Source organism: Aedes aegypti, chromosome 1, assembly GCF_002204515.2.
Source record: "Aedes aegypti strain LVP_AGWG chromosome 1, AaegL5.0 Primary Assembly, whole genome shotgun sequence".
NCBI classification, from domain to species: Eukaryota; Metazoa; Arthropoda; class Insecta; order Diptera; family Culicidae; genus Aedes; species Aedes aegypti.
Genome location: NC_035107.1, coordinates 97,462,828 through 97,484,001, shown reverse-complemented (window position 1 = coordinate 97,484,001; position 21,174 = coordinate 97,462,828). Strand labels below are relative to the sequence as shown.

Below are 21,174 nucleotides of genomic sequence, written 5' to 3'. Positions count from 1 at the left end.
GGAAGGGTGTTTATTAGTGAGGGAGGAAAAGATCTGGGAGTCAATGGACAAGGGGGAAATATACGACTTATATTTAAAGCTAGTTTTGTATTTTTGTCTCGAGAAGTTTTTGGTAGAAGCTTTAAAAAATACGTCAACATCTATAATGTCGAACAATTCAAAAGACGTTTTTATTAATGACGAAAACTGAAAATTACATGAATATATTTTAAATTATATGAAACAGGAATAATGCCGACACTTGTAGTGACGAACCATACATAGTTTGTTTGAAAATGACATATGAGTATTACTGTGCATTTTGTCTCGATATGGTAGAAGTTTTAAAAAATACGTCAACATTCACAATGTCGAACAATTCAAAAGATATTTTTTAATAATGTCAAAAAGAGAAAAATATATGTATATTGAAATTGTATAAGAAAAAAGCATAATGCCGACACTCATAGTGACGAACCATACAAAGTTTGTTTTAATATTACATAATATTACGCTTTCAAGAAAAAATGTGTTATCATAAGCATGAAACGAACTCACCAGTTGGTAATCCATTCTCGACTGAACACAAAACTGCACAGTACCAAAAAATAATGTGATTTACGTCTTTTGGGATGCACATAAAAGAAGCGAGCCGAATGACGTAAAATTGTTTCAAATTTAAAATACGTTAGTGTCTGATTCGGGAAATGTCGATCACAAATCTATCGTTTTCGAGTCCTTTAACATGTAAAATTACATTTATTGTTCAATACATCTTCATGGACACGTTTTTGTGTCATTCCATCACTTACATCATGTGTCATTCAGTCATTACCAGAATTACGTCCAGAGTAATTTTCATTATTTTTAAGAGTGTGACACTGACAGCAAAACTTCTTGGCGTCCCGAAAACAAACCGTCTTGCTTGGGCCTTCTCAAATACCTATCCAGCAAGACGCTCCAAAACAGGGAAAAAAATTCTCCGGCGACGAAAACGCGCGAAATCGTGAGCAAAATCTATCGGACGACGCAAAACAAAACCGTCCTGCTTGGGCTTCACGAAGCACGCTATAGAGATATACTTTTTCATCATATCGTAAAAGTAAGTCCTCGTATACTTTACGTCATGTCATGTGTTTTTTTTTTGGGTTGTTGATCTCATGTAATTTTAAGAATTGATGTAAATTGGAGTCAAATTTCTCGCTTCTACTATGTGCAACTATAAAGACTTAAAGTTACATGAAATTTTCGAATAGTGTACATCAAGAGAATCATTGAATGTAGTGACCAAATTTAGCTGCAGGGTTTACCTCAACAACACGTAGTATACCTTTTTTTTTCAAACATATTTGTTGAATTCTTTTTCCAAAATAAGACGAAAACATTAATTATTGGAAGAGAACCAATTTTCAACCAGCACTCGTTTTCGACCCATCCATACGATTTTGGCCTACCTTGTATGAAAATTCGAAAATTGGCACAAAATTCTTGTAGGTCGAAAATTAGTGCTTTTCCCTTCTCCTTCAAAAATATTTTTATTGTATGTTTTTGAATATAAAAGACGTCGATCATCATGCTCAACAGGAAGATAGGAGTGGAGTTGAGCGTTACGCACAATTCAAAAATTGAAAATGTTTACGATTGTCATATGAAATGAGCTACAAATGAATAATCACCGACCAATAATGTGAACTGCCTTATTTCATTTAGAAATGCTTGCAATCTTGAGTGGAACTGAAACATTTCATGGTCTTGCATCCCATATTCGCCTAGTGGGTTGTGAAGCCCTGTCTCAATTTTAGTACCAAACGCTTAAGTTTAGGCCAGAAACACATATCTACTCAATTTTTGAACGTTTTTCTTTAGTTTAATTAAAAAAAAAAACATTTTTTCCGGGTTTTTTCGATTTTGTGACACCTTGGCTTAAACTCAAATTTTGGGTGTATTTTGTTGAACAGTTGAACCCCTGTGGCGTTTGTGTCGATTAAGTGAACGTTAAACATGATCAAGAGTGTCAATGTTCAAATTTGGATTATATGCCCCAAAAGCCTCAAACGCAATGATTGCATTAAAAATAAAGTTTAAGTACGATATAGCAGTTATTTGAGCGTAGTAGTAGCAAGAACACGCTCTATCATGTCATTCAATAAATACAAGGTTTTATCAAACATTTTAGGACCCTATATTAAAAAAAGACAATTTTATGTGAGTTTAATAGTAAAATCGTGTAAACCGATCGGTTTTGCTTGCAATATTCTTTGAGAGAAGACGTTTTGCGTTCAATATTTAGGGTTTTTTTTAACAATTTTAAATAAAGAAGCTATTTTTTTAGGATTTAACGCTAAAAAATAAACAACAAAGAGTTTTACATGATTGAAGCATAAAATACGTGACATGTAAATCTAAAGGTTGTTTGGATGTTTATTCTGACCATAAAGAATGAACGATGTCAAATCCTTATAAAGCTTAAATGTTGCCGTTGGAAGCATTATTCAATGCAAAATTTGTTAACCCTCATTTTGTCGCGCGAATCTCACGCGCCACGCTGATGCTGTGTACGAAGAGGAAGGTTTTCCCACCAGTTCTTGTACAAAACACATAAGCATGTACGCTGAGGTGTTAATATGACTAAAACAAGAAGAGGGAAAGTTTAAAGCACAGATAACAGACATTTATGCTAGAACGAAAATTTTCTGAAAACCTGTGTAAATATTCAAATTGAAGCATGGTTAGCGTGCACGCATCGCGGTTGTTTTTAGCAATGTTCTAGGTTCGAATCCCGTCGCCGGCACTAGTTTTTGTTTATCCACATAGTGATAATTCTCGGGAGCAGTTGGTGAGCGAAAATATGATGGAGTGAAAAATATATTATCCCCGGAGTGGAGTGATTTTTGGTTATCCACCATCGTAGCTCCAGGGAACATTAGTGTGAGCGATAAAAGATGTTCACGTGAGGAAGCGAAAAAAGCATTCTCCTTACGTGCGAAAAATCGTAGATTTCGCATCATTGATACGAAAATTCAGAACCCTGTTCTTGGCGATCGCGGAGTACCAAGTACGAATTGTACGCTCATCTATACTCATACGCATGCTCTTACATCTTGTATGATATTCCAATCTGCGGTGAAGTGCGCAATAAAAAGCAGCATAAACGATAATAAACAAATAATGAACGCCAAATTTCCGCTCAATGAGAGCTCTCGTTTGCGCTCTGCTTCGCTCCGCATAATCGGATGAATTTTGAATTTCATGCGTGATGGTCATGGCGAAAGGGGTTGCTTGCTCCCAATACCTAAACCCCCCATCAATGATCACGACTATGATGATGATTATGCCACCGCGAGATGTTTTGCATCACGCGGATCGAGCGGAAATGTTTTGTTTTTAAAATCTCGTGCGGAAGTAGCATAACAACATATGCGGCGAGGCAACATGGCCTACTGCGTTACGAGATTACCGTTCCAGCCTCAAGGTTTGGCTGTTGTTGTAAGGGAAGGAAAGCATAATTTCTTCAGGCTTCATGATTTTCCCTAGCTTACTTCGGAGGTCGTTTCATTTCAATTTCTCTTTTTGGTGCGACTGCTTGGATTATTTTTTTAAGCTTTTTACGAGCCGAATTAATGCTCCGCGCACGCTTTGTTTTTTTTTTTTCAACTGTTGGGGGAAGACATTCGTATCTGAATTTGGATGTTGGATTACACGGTGGACGATAAATTGTAATAGATCCAAATCGGTTGCACTTGTTCCGTGGAATATATTTGTCGGAATCCGTGCTTTGAAGCATTTGATTGTAGCAGTCAACTCGGACCCAATTGAATATAATCGACTGATGAAGGATTTTACCACATAAACTGACTGGTATTACACTGGTACTCAGTTTTCATAGTTGACTTGGATTGGTTGAAAAGGATTTCCAATGCAATTTGAAAGTCTAAACAGGGTGATTCTAAACCTACACAAATGGTAAATTTAACTGCTTTCCGAGCGAGTTAATTAACCGTTGAAATCGATTTTTCCACATACTCCGACATACTGAAAGCAAAGCGGTATATCGTCTGTAGCAACAGCAATTTAGCACTAATTTAGACTGGACAGTACAAATAGCCACAGATTCACGTCAAGGTATACTAATATGTAGCACCTACAAGTTTCCTTCACTGGATACGTTCAAAATGTGTGATGAAGCTATGGAGGCTTATTGTCAAGGTGGAAACCCGGGCAAGGTTGCCATCTGTTTGAAAACATATACTCTTGGCAACCTGAATTGATACAGGCTATTTTATCAGTTCAATGACCTATCGAAGAGACAACAACAGCTACTTCAAGATGACGACGACGAACCGGTCTTCCACTGCAACCGTACGGCAAGGGCCGAGTGAAAGTGGTTTCGGACCTTCCAAATCTATGAGGTAATGCTTGATCGAACCATGCCGACATTCATCGTGTAGGGGAATTCGGGGTAAAACCGACATCCTAAGCTTATTGCTAAATTTGTGTACTTTTGCTTGTTAAACAAACCTAAAATTGTTGTAGAATCATATTTTAGTTATAAATCTATCAATCCTTGCGATCGGTGGTTGATATATTAAGGTTATATAGTGATTTAAATCAAATTGATATTTCATCATTTTTAGGTGAGACAATTGAGAGTGTGGGTAAGATCGACACACTGTTGGGGTAAAACCGACACATTCACTTTGAGTAGAAATTAAACGTTGTGAACATCACCATCACATGACATATTAAAAAGTATGCTTTAAACATGACTTTCGATTTTTATGACCCCTTCCTCTAAAGGATTATACACATATTAGGTAAATTATTGAGGAGAGGCCAAAGATCCACTAAATATATGTGAAAATTTCAAATGTCCCACGCTAAGATTATAAAGTTGAGGAGAATACACATGGATATGATTAATTTGTGTTCATGGAATGTTTACGAAGATGAAGTTGTGGCGAATGATTGGTTTTAAAAATAAATACTGTTTTATTTTAACAATACAGAAAAGTTTAATTATTTTTAGTTATTAAAAACCGTCGAACCTCATGTAAATAAACAATAAGATTAATTTATGTACAAATATTTTGAATTCTATTAATTCTTCATTTTCAAATGAGAAATACTTTTTCAAGCTTTATCCAATAAGATTAAACGTGAAACATAGAAATATTTTTTTATACTTAACGATAGCTTGTGGCAAGTCATATAGTGTCATATTTTACATATTAACAAGTTCGCCATTCATGAACTTTACTGGAATTCGAAAATGAAGACTTACATAAACTACAGAGGAAGTTTTCCGACAAGAAAAATTCCCTGAAGTTACATTATGAAGCGAAGAAAGGTGTCGATTTTACCCCCAAATGAAAGTGTCGATCTTACCCCGAGTGGACATTTATTTTTCAATAGCGTTTTCAGCTGTCGAAAACCCAAAAAATAAATTCTCCTTCATGTTGTATGAACGTAATAATAGTAAATGATGATGTAGACGCAGAACAAATAACGACATTTTAAAAATTTTACACTCGAAATAGTTAAAGAATAACAGCGAAAAATTGCAACTGCTGTTGCTTCTATTTTATCCAATATGATTTTGTAGTTTATTTTTAAAGTTTATTGGTAACGTCAGTTGTAATGTCATCCAAAACACGACATTTCACAAGTAAAGATAGAGCGTGGTGAAAACTGCATGAAAATCTGCTCAAAACATGAAAAATCAAAGGGTGTCGATCTTACCCACAGTGTCGGTTTTACCCTGATTTCCCCTATGTGAGTGTTTCTATTCAAGCATTACGTTTTGTGAGCTGACTAAAAGAAGGTCACTGCGGGGATTTCAGTCGCTGACTCGACGCGACTTTTTTTTCTAGTTCGAATCACAGGCATCGATAACGAGATAAGATAACGCAACGCCTTACTTCGGTCGCTATAAAGCCGATTTAGCGGCATAGCCTTTTCCCTTTGCGGGCTATTGGTGGATGAGTAATGCAAACAGTTCCGAAAAAAGGCAGTAGGTATTACATAGTTGCGTTATTCATAGAAGGAGAATCGATCATACACCTTGTGTCATCAATTAGCGTATCCCCACGCGATGGCGCTGCCTATAACTTCAGCAAGACGTGATGCCATCATCGTAAAGTACTCTGCGTGGGACGAACTGCAATCTAGACTAACATGTGAAAAGGGCGAAAATTTTCTCCATGAACTTTCTTTATCATCTAGTGGCTCTGGAGAGAACTGGCAAAAGCTTTGGTTGGCAGTGCCTTTCAGCCCTTTTCAAATGTTAGTCTAGCAATGATGACGACAGACTCTCAGTCCTCTAAATCGTTTAAATATCCAAGTTAACCGAACTGGACGGCGCTTGAGCTGATCGACGGTACTTAAAAGGCAAATACATCGCAATAGATGCTTCCGACAATGTACGATCTTGTCATGGCACACTTCAACGATGGGGATACCACACGAGTGAGATGATTGCGTAATCTCACCGAAGTGCTGTATACAGGGATGCACACGACGACTGTACCCGGTCTTGCATCCATCAATACTCCAAGACGGATTGGAAAAACTTTTGCGTGCGGCCAAACAGCTGGAAAAATGTAAACAAACCCATTCGCAATCGAGCAGTTGAACACGCGCGTACAATAAACTGCGACTTGAATGGTCGCAAATTGCCGAACGGATCATCTGCTGAGTTGGAATTGAGCATATGGGAGAGGAGAAGAAGCCACCCGTAGTATCCATCAGCGTTGGATACGTATCCACATGGAAAGTGAATGCTTTACTCTGCGACAAACAGATGTATCATTTAGAACCATTTTTGATCAGAACAAGTTTATGTCACGACAAAGCGGGCATCAGGTGTCGATAGTGAACAAACGTCAAATGTGTATAAAAACGACGTAAGCTCTTCGAACAGTAGGCTTCAAAGCAAAGCCATGCTGAAGGAGTCTGGGTTCGATTCCCGGTCGGTCCAGAATCTTTTAATAATGGAAATTTCCTCGACTTCCCTGCGCATAGAGTATCAACGTGCTGTGCCACAAGGTTTACGAATGAAAAAAATTTGAAACACTGGCAAAGAAATATCTCAGTTGAAAACTGTGGAAATGCTCATAGCTCACTAAGCTGAGAAGCAGGCTATATTCCAATGGAGACTAAATGCCAATAAGAAGAAGAAAATAGAATATTACGTCCGATTGTCTGTGCTCAGCAGTCGGTAGATAGCTTCCTACGTGCTTCGCACATTCATTGAATTGTTGAAGTGGTAGATCGCAGTGGCAGCGCTATTTGTTTGCATGCTTTATAGCTATCATTTTATTACGTATGTTGGCTGATTGTTGATTGCAGGTGCAATAATTGATTGTGTCTTCTGTGGGCGCTGCATGTGGCGGTGATAAGAACTTCGGAAAGTTCAAATTCGTTCAATTTGTGGTTGTATGGTTATTTTTTTACGAAAAAAAAGCTACGTAGAAAATGAACTTCGAATTTTCACCAAAACCCTTCAAAGTGTGCGGGAGATTACTGCTACGAGTGAATCAGCAAGCCAAGCTTATGGAATATTATTGCTTCCAGTAAATTCCAAGTGAAAAAGGGTCAAAAGTGCTTTGTAAAACTTCTATTCAACAAAAATGTTTGCTGGGATGTACTAAGCGTTTTGTGATTTTTCGTCATAAATCCCACTGAAAATGCAAAAAAAAAATCAGCGGGAAGCCTGCTAAAGTCATTCCATGATTTCACCAGAAATTAATAAAATATCTTCAACACATTTCATGACTTTGTAACTAGTCGACCTTGAGAACTATTATCAAATAATTTGAATGTTAACCCCTCTACCGGCAGCTTCATTTTTTACCGCCAAAAAAATATTCAAATCGCGATAACTTTTTTGTTTCTCAATATTTTTGCACCATTTTTTCATAAGATCTAAAAAAACTCTTCTAGTTTATGAATCCGTGTCGATACCCGAGCAGAAGAAAATAACTACTGAATAACAAATTGAGGTATTCCATACTAGATAATTTCCAATACTACATACCTGAATGAGGTATGAATTAGCCCTGCATAAGAGGTAAAATACCTCAAATAATACCTCAAGCATATTCTACGCACACCAAACTGATAACTAGATCAGGTATTGTAATACCTCAATAATACTTGATGGATTTTCATATAAAAATGAAATTTTCCAATTGTAGTTCAATATCTCCAGCAGAACTCAATAGCTGTTTAATACCTCAATGAAGTATTTTTAATTGTTTGAAAGATTTTTTTTCAATACCATTATAATACCAAATTGAGGTATTGACAACTGATCAATACCTAATTTTGGTATGATACCAAAAAATGGTATGCATAAGTTATTGGGGAGTTATTTGTTCCTCCTCGGGTATTAATAATTGGTGATCTAGTTTTGAAGATAATCCGATGTTCCTTAGGGGACCGACATTTCTCATATAAAATGTCTTTGACGGCCATTTTGTTTTTGGTCAATTTATCAAAAAAATAAAATATGTACTATACAATGCCAGGTGATAAGGAGCTACCCTTATCATAAAATCATAAAAATCGGTTCAGTATTCTTGGCGAAATCTGAAAATTACGATTTGAGGTTTTTTAGAGTTTTCAAGATCTTTATTTGTCCAGCGTGGTACCAGAAATATAAATGCTCATTACTCAAAGACGGCTGCACCAAATTGCTTCATTTTTTCACAACATGCTCGCATTGAAGTATCATTCCGAAGAGTGAATATGATAAAAATTCTGTTGCCTGAGATATTTAAGTGGGTTATGCCTACGCGTCGGTCCTCAAGGAATTTTGGAATATCTCCGGATCCAGATTATCTATTATCAATATCGACACATATTTTGAAACAAGAAGAGTTTTTTAAGAACTTGTGAAAGTATGGTGCAAAAATATCTAGAAACAAAAAAGTTATAGCGATTTGAATATTCTGTTGGCGGTAAAAAATGAAGCTGCCGGTAGAGGGGTTAATCAAGGTTTCTCCTAAAGTCCTACAGCTTGTCATACAATTTCTTAAGATGTTGTTCATAAATTACTTCACGCCTTTTGTGGAAAGGAAAACTTGGCAATCCGTACAAGATGTTCGAAGTCCTTGACCTTGACAGTCCTCTATTACCAGATTCCGTACCGTTGCTCAGATTCCGTACCGTTCTGTTTACAGCCGTTTACCAAGAACTTCCGTTAGGGTATCAGGGGCTGCTAGAAAGCTCCCTAGGGCTTCAAGAAGTAACCTTGGACTGCTAAGGGATGGATTTTTTAGCTTCCTAGAGATTCCTTTTTCATTTCTAAAGGCATCTTCAGCAACGTTACATATCATATGGGGAGTCATATAATTTTTGAAACTCGCCATACGATTTGTAGCTCTGCTGAAGATGGCCTAAGTTTAGTAAAATATTATGGATCCGGCAGAAATAAGGGCAAACATTTTATTTCAATTTTTTTTCTCAATTTTCAAGCGCCACGACTAATATTTCAATAGTGCGCTGTGTTCATAAACATCGTAAGAATGCAGCGCCACGCTAAAATATAATTTCAAAAAGCTACGAGTTGAGGCACGTCACGTGTCACACAGGCACGATCCGGTTTTGTGACGGTGCAACAATATATATAAAAAAACATATTAAAGGCTCTCAATGATTTAAAACAGATTACCAGGGGTTCTCAAAGGATTCTCAAGCAATTTCCAAAGGCTTCCAATAAAATCCCGGAGAATTCCCGGTAATCCCTAAATAATCTCATTGATTTCTGAATTGTTCTCAGATATTTCTACGTGCTTTACAGGGGATTTTAGAGATTCCCACAGTTGCGACAGAGTCAAATTTTGGGTGACTCTTATTTTCCGTGTCCCTTCCGAATAGGGTTCTAAAGCCTGTCTCAATTTTAGTACCAAACGCCAAATAGAAGTAGAAGTAGTAGTTTAGTACCAAAGTTTAGGTCAGAAACACATGTTTACTAAATTGATTTTCGTTGATTTTGAGCCCAAAAACATTTTTTTACGATTTTCGAAATTTTATCACACCCTCTGGTTTAAGCTTATATTTTGAGTATACAGTCAACTCTTCATTACTCAATATTTTGTATCTCGATACTAAAAGTTGGTTTTATGGCTACCTCGATGGTCCCCAGGATCGCAGTTGTACTGGTTTCGTGTTCTGTAACTCAATACCTCCCTAACTCGATGGTCCCTTAAATATCAAGTTATGGAGAGTTGACTGTATTTTGTTTTCCGTGCCCCTCTCGAAATCTCAAATAGCTATTCCTATTCGTAGTAACAACCCCAGTGTTAAAACTCAAATCCCTCTGACATTTTTATCGACAAAATGAACGATTGCTTAAGTCGTTGGTAGAATATGCTTTTTCGTATTACCGTCGATGGGGGTGACAATGGGTCTGGGGGGTGAGATTGGGTCAAAACGGAAAAATATGATTTATGAATTATTTCAGCTAATAACGGTGATATTACTACAATTAATAATTCATATGTTAGGGAGCAAATTATTACACATAATTCATCACAATATACATTTTTAGAAATAGTAGTTTTTGTTTACTATATCAATAAACTTGTATGTTTAAATTAGATAAAATTTACAACATTAAATTTCTCCTGTACAAAGTATCACGCATGTACTTTAACCTCTACCGTTAGATTAATAGAAGGTTTAAAGTCTTTTCATTACACTTTACACGTATTTTCCGGAATCTATTTGATTTTTCAACAAAAAATTTTTTTTTTTCGGTACGGTGTCTAATACATCAAAAATGGGGGTGAGATTGGGTCAAGCAAGAACGACAGTAAATGAAATTGCAAGTCAACTTTTTTGACATTTTACGGTGCCGGTAGTTCTCTTTTTCATTAAGATGTGTTTATTCTTTCTAAATACAGCATCGCTGAAACATCAAACTAGTCTACTTGAGGATTCCGTACATCGAATAACAATGCAACGCATTTTGACAACTTCTCAATCCAGCAACTGTGTTTCGTGCGCAGCAAAATCGTAAAATTTTATCAAATGGATTGTTTTTTTTTTAATTTAATTATTTATCAGTGTTTTCATATTATAGAAACATCTCCTGGAAGTACAAATGAGTTGGAACACTGAAATATCGTGATTATGACGTCACCATCTGCCTGAAATGTATTGATCGTGGAATGTCGCTCCGAAATTTAACTATTTGCAAAGAATTAAAATAATCACTGTTTCAGTACACCTTTGGGGAAACTGAATAGGCTTCATGGCAAAGGGGATGAGACTTTGAAGACAATTCGAGGGAAAAAATAGAAAATTTATGTAAACTTTACGATGAATGTTGGGTTTACATATTTTTTCTCATAGCTCTTCAATTTTTTGGTATAATCGTTATTTTAAGTGAGTTTATCATACTTGTGAAACATCTTAGATATCTTTTAATCTTGTTTGCATCGTATTTCATCAATATTCTTCAGCTGTGAATGGTTTTGCAACCATATTATCAAAAACAAGTTATTTCAATTACAGTGACCCAATGTCACCCCCTCTATGGGGTGAGATTGGGTCATTTTTCATTCATATGTGGTGCCGCTGTGAATAAATATTTTTCTTTAATGTTTTGAACAGTTGTTAATGTACCATCAAAGTACATACACACCAAATTTGAAGTTTATTGGAGTTAAATTGCGATAGTTATACAATAAATAATTCGTATACTTCCCTTTTTGACCCATTGTCACCCCCAACGACGGTATTAAATAAAAACAAGAATTCATTTGAGCAGAGAAATTTGCCAAAGTAGTAGCAAAGACAGTATTTTTTAATAATAACGATGCCTTGAGAATTCCTACCCGAAAAGATCAATTTCATAAGCCTTATTCAACGACATTTGTTTGTGGTAAATCTCATTAATTTAGACACTAGGAAATTTTGATTTCAGTATTTATGATTCTGCTAGTAAAGTTCCATATGACAGCTGCATAACATTATCTTGCTGTACACAGTTGACACGTATGACTCCCAAGGAATAAGGGAGGATTCGTTAAGGGTTACCATAGATTGTTCTCAGAGGTTTCTATGAGCTTTCCAAGGGTTTTCAGAGATCACTTCGGATTTAGAAAAGATTTCCAAGAGTTTCCAAGGGGATTTTACGTTTCTCATAGATCCCAAAGAAGTTTTGAAATTCCCCGTTGTCCTTATGGGTTCCAAAGTAATTCTCATGAGTTTACAATATGATTTGTAGGGGTACTCATTGGCTTCGAGGGTTTTATAAAAGAAAAACAGTTTTTGGGACTTTGAGGACAGTCATTCGGTCTAAAGGCCCCTCGTTGAGTTCTATTTGATCTTTCGACCTTGACGCTTGCTCCAACGGGGGCTAGCGACGAAGGCAGGATCAAACATGTCGCGCGTCGGTCTAGTAAGTGAAAAAGTGGCGTGATCGGTTAGTTCTTTTTGATCCTTTGACCTTGACGCTTGCTGCAGGGCAGTGCGTCAAGAAAGCCAAGTTTTTTTTCCTTTTCGGGTCGCGCGCCTATTTTTTTCTGAGTGCTTTTATATAGCCGAGCAAACGAGTGAGGCTGAGAGTGGATAGTGGCTGCACAGTGAAGGATAAAGGATCAATTGGTGAGCTCGTTTCAGAACAGAACACCCCTTTCTACCTTTATTTTTGTAATTAAAAAAAACTTTGAATGGTTGGACACTACAAGTGTAGACTTGCGAAAGGTTCACTTTATTCAACAAACTTTGGATGGTTCGCCACTGTAAGTGTCGGCATAAGAATAAGAGTGTTCTATGATGTTCCAACCAATCGAGTTTTTTGTTTCTTTTCAAATAAGTAAAATATAATAACACATGCTTTCGTCCTGACAGCTGTAGGAATGTTACATTTAGGTATTTGTTCAACAAACTTTGAATGGTTCGTCACATCAAGTGTCGGCATAATTTTCCACTACATAGAAATTGTTCATATCAAATGAAAATATTATATTTACAAATAAGCATGTATATATCTCACAAATCATTATTTATCATGGTCTAATCGCTTATCAAAGTGAATCCTGTGACCCAACGATCCTTCCCATTAACAAACGTCCCTCCCAGTAACCTTTGTGGAGATGCAGAGGCAAACACGGTCTCCAAATAGCAAAGGTTACACACTAACATTCCTTCCCCCAATCCCACCTGACTGCAAGAACGTGGCCGGCGCCGTTATTGACCCTATATAAATAGAGGCACTGAATTATGCACACTGAAGAAGATTATGGCCAATCCCAGCCGAACTTCTAGTTGATTCTTTGTGCATTTTCACTGACTTCGGTCAATCACGGAATAGCAACCATTGATGTGTGTAGTCAGTCTAAGCTAAGCTAAGTCATTCGGTCTAAAGGCCCCTCGGCTATCCGAAGCAAATATCATTTATCAGATTTTTCAGATTGTTTTAGATTTCAAGTTTTCTTTAAATATTTTATTAATTTCTTCCTGCTTTTCTCCGGGATAGTTTTAAGGACTATTGCAGAAAACGCTCTTAAAATGTTTAAGGACTTCTCAACGATTTTCCAACATACTTTATTTGAGGATTTCTCATGAAATCACTCCACATACTCCACCAAAAATTCGTGCAAGTACTGTATAAATTTCACCAGAAATGTATCCTGATATTTACCAGAATTTGTATTCAGATTTCACTCCAAGGATTTCGCGACTTTCCCATAAATAAAGGAAGCAACATATTTCTACAGGTGTGCTGTCATTTTTAAGGGTTACTCTCTAAGACAAGACGTGACAGGTCCAAGTACAAAAACGAAACCAATTGCCTGTCAAAAAAGACCACTTCTCATTGGTCGTTTTGGCAAAAGCCTACTTTCACATCGTTGAGTTGGATTGCAACAGGGCACTTTGTTGCTAGCCCGGCCGTGTTACTAGTTCATTGATTAGAGTTTGCATCAAAAGTTTGGAGATTTTTCATGGAATCATTTTGTTTCAAATCTATTTATATTCGATATTAATACAAAGCATGTGTTTATACAACACTAAAACATATAAAAAATACCTAATTTAGACCAATATAATAGATTTTGTGTTATTTTTCTCTAAAAATATCGCCGGTTTTGAATTTTAATCTGAGTTTTCAAAAACATAACATCCTCTATCGCAGTAAATGAATGAAACGTGCAAGAAACAATTAAATTATGCGCCTTGATATTTGAATTTGTTCACAATATTTGCACAAAAAGGATACTGGTAACACTGGCAATTATATCGTCAAGATTATCGGCAGACAAACAACGGGGCAGTCTTAGTTGAGCTTTCACGTCCTGTCCTAGGTTACTCTAGTCATTAATCAAGGATTTAGGCATTATTAAATGAATTTCTGGAGAATATTTTACCAGAAATCTCTGAAGTTTGCTATGTAAGTAAAACATATTGTGCATTTCTTAAATATTTCTAAAAATTCTCGAGAAACTTCTGCGAAGGAACCTTGAGGATATCTTTCCTTGTCGGGAAATCTTGGTAACAAGTTAAAAAAAGTTCTAATTCCCTGAAGGAAATTTTTACAATTTTTTTGAAGGAACATCTGGAAGCACTCTCCAAGGAACAGCTGCCAGAATCCTTGGGAAATTGCAATAACTAAAGGAACACTTTATTTGTTGAATTGTTAAATCTCTGGACAAATTCCGGAAGGAATGGCTAAATAAATCTCTGGTAGAATCTCAGGAGAAATCTTTGAAGAGATTCCAGAATGAACCCTGAAGAAATGTAGTGATTAACTTAAAAAGAAGTCATTGTGGTAGTGAGAAGATTTATGTTTTGCTCCCTCTTACCAATACATGCAAACACAAAACACGTAGTATACCTGTCAAAACACTGGATTGCATTTAAACATGCCCTATGAAGCATTAATGATGCAGTAATATGGTTTATATGCAGAGAAGTGCTGTTTTAAAACGTGTAAGCATTTGTAGTGCTATTATAATTCATGTGTGCATCCATGATGCTGATTTAGGGCTTACTACTAGTGCTTATGGGAACTTCGTTACTATCAAAAGCTTACTCAGATATGGCCGTGCATAGGTATTGGGTCAAATAGGTGATCAAATGATCAAACTACAAAAAAATCAAGTTACGCCTTCCCAAATTTAGACACCCCCTTCTGTCAAAATTTCATTCATAAAATAAGCGATCAGCTGTTCAAAAACGTCTGGTAAAATGGTCTATTGGCCTTAGTGGTGTAGAGATGCACGGTTATATCTTTGCGTTATAATGATACGCTATTTCGGCTATTTTGGTCTATTAACAGCATTATATGCGTTTACAAAGCTATCAAGTATCAAATGACTATAAGTGCATGATGGTGTAATGCCGCATTATCGTGCTTACTGGTTATTTGGATTTGGCACTCAATTTGTGCATTTACAGTGTCCGTTCGATTTAAGCAACACGTTTAAAAATGTCATGTTGCCAAATTCAAACCGTGTAAAATCGAACGGTATTTTCATGGTGCATTTTTCTAACACAATTTATGGACCATTTTACGAAGCTGGTTAAATGACAGGAGAACTGGGAGTAAAGTTATTAACATTAACATTAACATTTTCAATTACTATCATCAGTTTTCGCGATGATGACTGTGCGCATTTGTAGCGAAGCTTTTCATACAGGCGAAAACTTAAATGGAGAATAATTATTAAATTATTTCTGATCACAAAAGTGTCTTCTTATGTGAACATTTTTGGATACCTTTTTTTTGTCATTTACTCCTTGTCCCCGTTAGGTAAGATGAGGCGTTGTTAAAAATCACGCTAAACTTAATCAAAACAAAATCTCAGGTCTCCTGTCAATTGACGGCGTTGCAACAATCAGCTGTTCCGAAACGTCTCATAAAATGGCTTATTGTGAATAGAATTACAAAGTCATTCCACAATAGGGTATCTGCATTTTATTTCTCCGACGATCGTGAATTTGATCTCCCCTTGATCAATAGTTTGCTTGTGTTATTTTATCGCTTCCTGAAAAAAAATCAACTCAATCCATCAAAATCTCGAGCAACGCATCTTGGCAGATAGGCCTATTTCAAGCACTGGACACTGAAGACGTCTGTAAGTCGCAGACGAAATTGGCCGATCAGTTAAGGCTAAATAGCACGTCATTCGGTTTGGCAACAATGATGACTTTTCAGCTTGCATTTCAAAGTGATTAAACTCAGTCTTAATAGTTTATATTGACTTGAAAAAGTATCACTGTACGCGCTTACATGCATAAAGTATGCTAATACTTTTTCAGCTATGTTGGTGCAAAACCAACTGATTTCTTTGATTTGAAATCGTGATATGAGTTAGCAACAATCATCAACGACGCGTATAAATTTCAATGACGGGCTACTTCGCCTTAAGATCAACAACATAGTTCAAAGGTGTTTGCGGGGCTTACTAGTAAATTTTAGTATTTTATGTTTTTTTCTTTCGCAAAAGGGAAAAATTAAAGTTTAATTTGTAGTTTTTTCAACCAAGACGCGTTTTTATTTGGATCGTTTTGTGAAAGGGCACAATATTTATTATCACGACATGCTGTTGACCGTTTGGAAAATGAGACTACCCAGGTTCCACTGTATTTGTTTAATGTATACATGGGATAAAAACATAGATGAATAATAATCGTTTCAACGCTAATCATGACCATAATGAAAGAAAAACTGTTCGCAGAGATCTGCTGTCAGATTCAGTTGATGTTTATTTTTCGTTCCATTTTCGTCACATACTGTGGCTAGTTTTTACTGCATGCAAGTCAATCGCATGCATTTTCATGAGGCAAATGTACAATATGTCATGATTAGAAAAACTCAGATTCATAGGGAAATTGATAATCTAAGGGGAGGTCAAATTCAAGATTATCGAGAAAAATGGGACACCCTATTCTCCAACCTTAATTTCGATTAAATTGTAGAAATTGTTGATAATAATTATCAAAATCTAACAAATTTTGGAAAATCGTTCGATTTTTGGCACGATGTTAAAACCTTAACAGTATATTCCTAAAATCGAACCGTGCCAAAGTCAAAATGACACTGTATGAGAAAAATTAAACTGACTTATCTGGGACAATTCCACAGAAAAGAATCTAAAAATGTCCCGAACCCGACATTAATACAATTCCGATAGAGCTCAAACAAGGGCAATCCGTTAAGAAAATTCAAAATAGCAGCATTTTGTTTTTTTTTTTTTTCAATTACAAGGCGGTAAAGGGGTAAGTTACATTTAAATCGTTTATCTCCTTAGCAGGTCTTGAGCCGATCCTGGAGATGCAAACCGATGATATGTCACAAATCTTGAAAAAATACCTTAAGTACGGTGGGAATGTTTGTAGGTTTTATGGGAATAATAATTGTTGTGGAAAAGGGCCTCACACATGTCGAGTAAATTTTATATGTTGTTACTTCAATATAGCTCTAGTGGGGCCCTTTCCACCTTTAAATCAACTTAAATTGTACTTATACAGTATTGCTAGCTATATATACACCAATTATATGTTTAAATTGCCTTGGGGCCTTCCTTAGCCGAGTGGTTAGAGTCCGCAGCTACAAAGCAAAGCCATGCTGAAGGTGTCTAGGTTCGATTCCCGGTCGGTCCAGAATCGTTTCGTAATGAAAATTTCCATAACTTCCCTGAGTGATTCCCCTGGGGGCGATTTTAGGGTCAAGGGGGCGAAAATTTGTAAAACAGAATTTGGGGGGCGAAAAATCTAGAAAGGGGCGAAAACGCTAACACTAACTGATTAGTCGCTAACGCTTTAAACGCTAACGCTCACTGATTAGTCACTGACAACAATTAAAACAAATAATATATTTTGAATATGTAAAACAGGTATCTGAGAATTTTTAGAAACTTTAGCAAATTCCCAATATTTTATATGATGATCTTTTTTATGGGAACTTTGAGGTTAGGAAGCTAATTTCTTTTATTGGCATCCAGCTTTTACGGAAAAAATCTACAGTACCCATTTTGAAGTCTCGGTTGCACAAGTTCTTATCATTTCTTATGGTACAAATCGTATTAAAAACAAATTTTGCGAAATTTAGCTGACAAAAATCTGGATCCAACGATAAAACCGCTTGATGCCGAAGACTAAAAACATTCTATATCAGAGATGCGTCAAATTTGAACCTTATGAACGTCCGAAAAAATCTGAGTTTTTCTTGGCGTTAGAAAAAAATTGAAATCACCATTAATGTATGAAATTACATATACGCACCAGCTGGTGTCGTATTCGGGAGGGCGAGACCTTCCAAAAATGCACAATTGCAAAGAAAATCAATGCAAATCATCCAAATATGACTTATTCATGTGAGCAGAAGTGCGTTTACTCGGAAAAAATTGTAAATCATTCCTACTACTGTGGGTTATCGATTTTTAAATGTACATAATAGTTATTGTATTATGATTCTATGGATGTGCGAGTCGAAGACAATTTTTGGCGTACAGCGCTTAAATAAAATTTTTGAGTCACATATCAGGGAGGCGATTCCAGATAAAAATTGGCCTCAAGGGGGGCGAAAGTTAAAAAAGTTTAGGAAGCACTGGCATAGAGTATCATCGTACTAGCCACACGATATACGAATGCGACAATGACAACTATGGCAAAGAAAGCTCTCAGTTAATAACTGTGGAAGTGCTCATAAGAACACTAAGTTGAGTAGCCGGTTCTGTCCCAGTGTGGACGTTTATGCCAAGAAGAAGAAGATGTATAAATTGCACACTGAAGCAAAAATACTTAGGTTTTCCGTAAATCATTACTTATGAACCAGCCAAATTATGGTTTCATTGAATGCTTAACCATTTCGAATATGGGATCATAAGTTTCATAAGTGAGAGCTTTGAATTATTTAAAAGCCATCACTCGAAATACGTTTTCTAGCAATCGCTAGAGGAACTGCCCCGCTATCGATGTTGGGTACAAGTTAATCGAAAGTAGGTCACATGTTATCAAAACATGTCAATTGTTGAGCACGCCTAAAATGAAAGGCATACATTACTGATATATGATGAATTAAATTATGCTATTTTCATTGAATTGGTTACAGATTTCCATTGGTTGACTTATGAAATTTAGTAATGAAATTCTTCACCAAAATCATAAGTAAAAGTTAAGAATTTCAACAATAATCGTTGTGGCGCCAGATCATAATTATTCCTTAAGAAATTATTAAGTTTTTTTGCCTCAGTGCAGCTTGAGCATCATGGTTACTTGTGATATCCAGGGACTCTTTAAATTCAGATATATCAATACTCTACCGCTTTTCGGAAATATAAAGGTTATCCAAACTTAAGCCCAACAGAGATTGATTAGTGTGCATCAAGCAGGGATTACAACTTAAGATACGAGATCGTTCTAGCATCAGACCAACACACTTCAAGGTTATTCAGCTGGCGATTTCCAGTGTTCAGCAGTACGATCGGCATTCTCTCGGGCTAAACAACTTTTGGTCCGTCATTCAATTAGACACTTGGAATTTACACATATGTCGTTTGTTCTGGACGTTTCTCTGTCTCTCTCCCTCACGTTTTCAAATAATCGTAAGAATTTAATGGGTGTGGGATTGCAGGCCGCCTTACTTTGCGGTGACAATCATGTGTGCGCAAAGCGGGGAAACCTTCGTCGAATGCGTGGTTGTTTCACACCTTGGTGAACCCCGAGAATATATTGTTGCACTCGGCAATCGATCTTATATGCAGCTTCGAAGATACACTCATATGTGTAGGTATGCAAATTATGAACTCATTCCGCTCGACGAGACATGACTGTCGTTTTTATCGCCGTTTCAACACAAACGTCTAAATTGTGTGATCTGACGAAAGTGTCGTTTTGTTGGTCTCGCCGTTTTACTGCCGGATGCCACCAAAGTTTTCGTTTTCGATTAATCAGCACTTGTCATCGGCTCTTGCTTTCAATCATAGCGCGATACGCGGGTGCTAATCTTATCTACGGGCGTCCGATTTTTTCTACTTTGTTTGCAGAGATGATGCTTATTTTTTCTTCACCTGATAAATTCCAAATTAGATAACGGCGTGAACGTAACATTAGGAAACTTACCAGCTGCACCAGTTTCAAAATCCCCGGGATGGACTGGAAGTATTGAATGTTGAACTTTATCCAGTTCAGGCTGTTATCCGGTTTGGCTTGGCCGTGTTGAGTTGCATTGGGCGGCGCTGCCTGTGACTGATCCACCGTTACCACTGTTTCGGTCATCATTGTTGGCTACGGTTCCACGCGGCTCTTCGACTACACTTATAGGAAACTTTCTCTTCCCGCGACTTCAAAACTACACTCCGCCACTTACTAGTGTGACACTTTTGCACCGCACCACTCTCAAAACAAAACGGGAATCTTGCGATCTCTCTCGCTGCCTCTCCTCGCACCCTAAACAATTCCCAATGCACACGCCTTTACTGTTGTTGCGCTCGTCCGCTCCTTGGAGATCTTCAGCCTGTATTGGATGAGATCTATTTTTGAAGCGCAGTTTTCTAAACCCGTACGCACTCTTCGTCACTGATCGTGAAAAATTTTGTCACGTTTCCGTTGGCCACACCGATATTCCGTTGTCACAAACCCCTTTCACTGCTATTAAAATGCAAACTCGTAGGTTTTTAATTGCTTTGATTAAATATGCATTTTCACCTGGCACGCTTTTCCCCTGCACTGAAATAACCACCTTCCATCCACCAAATAACAAACAGGTGTGCTGCGCTGCCTCGAGCTGACTTCCAATAGTGTAAGACCTGTTTATATCTTCTTTCTCGTTCTTTCGTTTTCTCCTGCGCACACGGTGCAGTGTTCCCTCTGGAGAGCTGGGTTTGTTTTCACATGTATACCTCCAACACAGTTGGCTAAACTGCAACGATTATTACGACTGAGCGCTGGGACCGTTCATTCGACACTGACTTAGTGACCGCGCGCAGTGGAACGGACGGTCTGGGGCCCACATTTCGTGTCCAAAGCGCGTTCGGTTTCCCCGGGCCCATCCCAGCCAGCAGGGCGTTCATTCGAGCGTTGATTCTCCGAGAGCATCGTTCAGGTTTTTGCTCTTTCAACAACCACCACGCGCAGGTAGGATAAATGCCTCATTAAGCGGGTTCTCTTACCTAATTTTGTGGTGCTGAAAGTAGAGGTGTTCAAAATGGGATTCCATTTCGCATAATATATAAAAAAAAA

General features: G+C 37.1%; 1 protein-coding gene across 1 annotated transcript in view; it reads right to left on the bottom strand.

The window, feature by feature from the left end:
- Positions 1 to 20,896, bottom strand: part of LOC5572011 (CKLF-like MARVEL transmembrane domain-containing protein 4) — a 41,359-nt gene extending 20,463 nt beyond the window's left edge. Inside the window, exon 1 of the mRNA XM_021843200.1 lies at positions 20,056 to 20,896. Coding sequence (XP_021698892.1) covers positions 20,056 to 20,214 — 159 coding nt within the window. The 5' untranslated portion in view covers positions 20,215 to 20,896. The remainder of the gene's footprint in view (positions 1 to 20,055) is intronic.
- Positions 20,897 to 21,174: the final 278 nt, after the last annotated feature.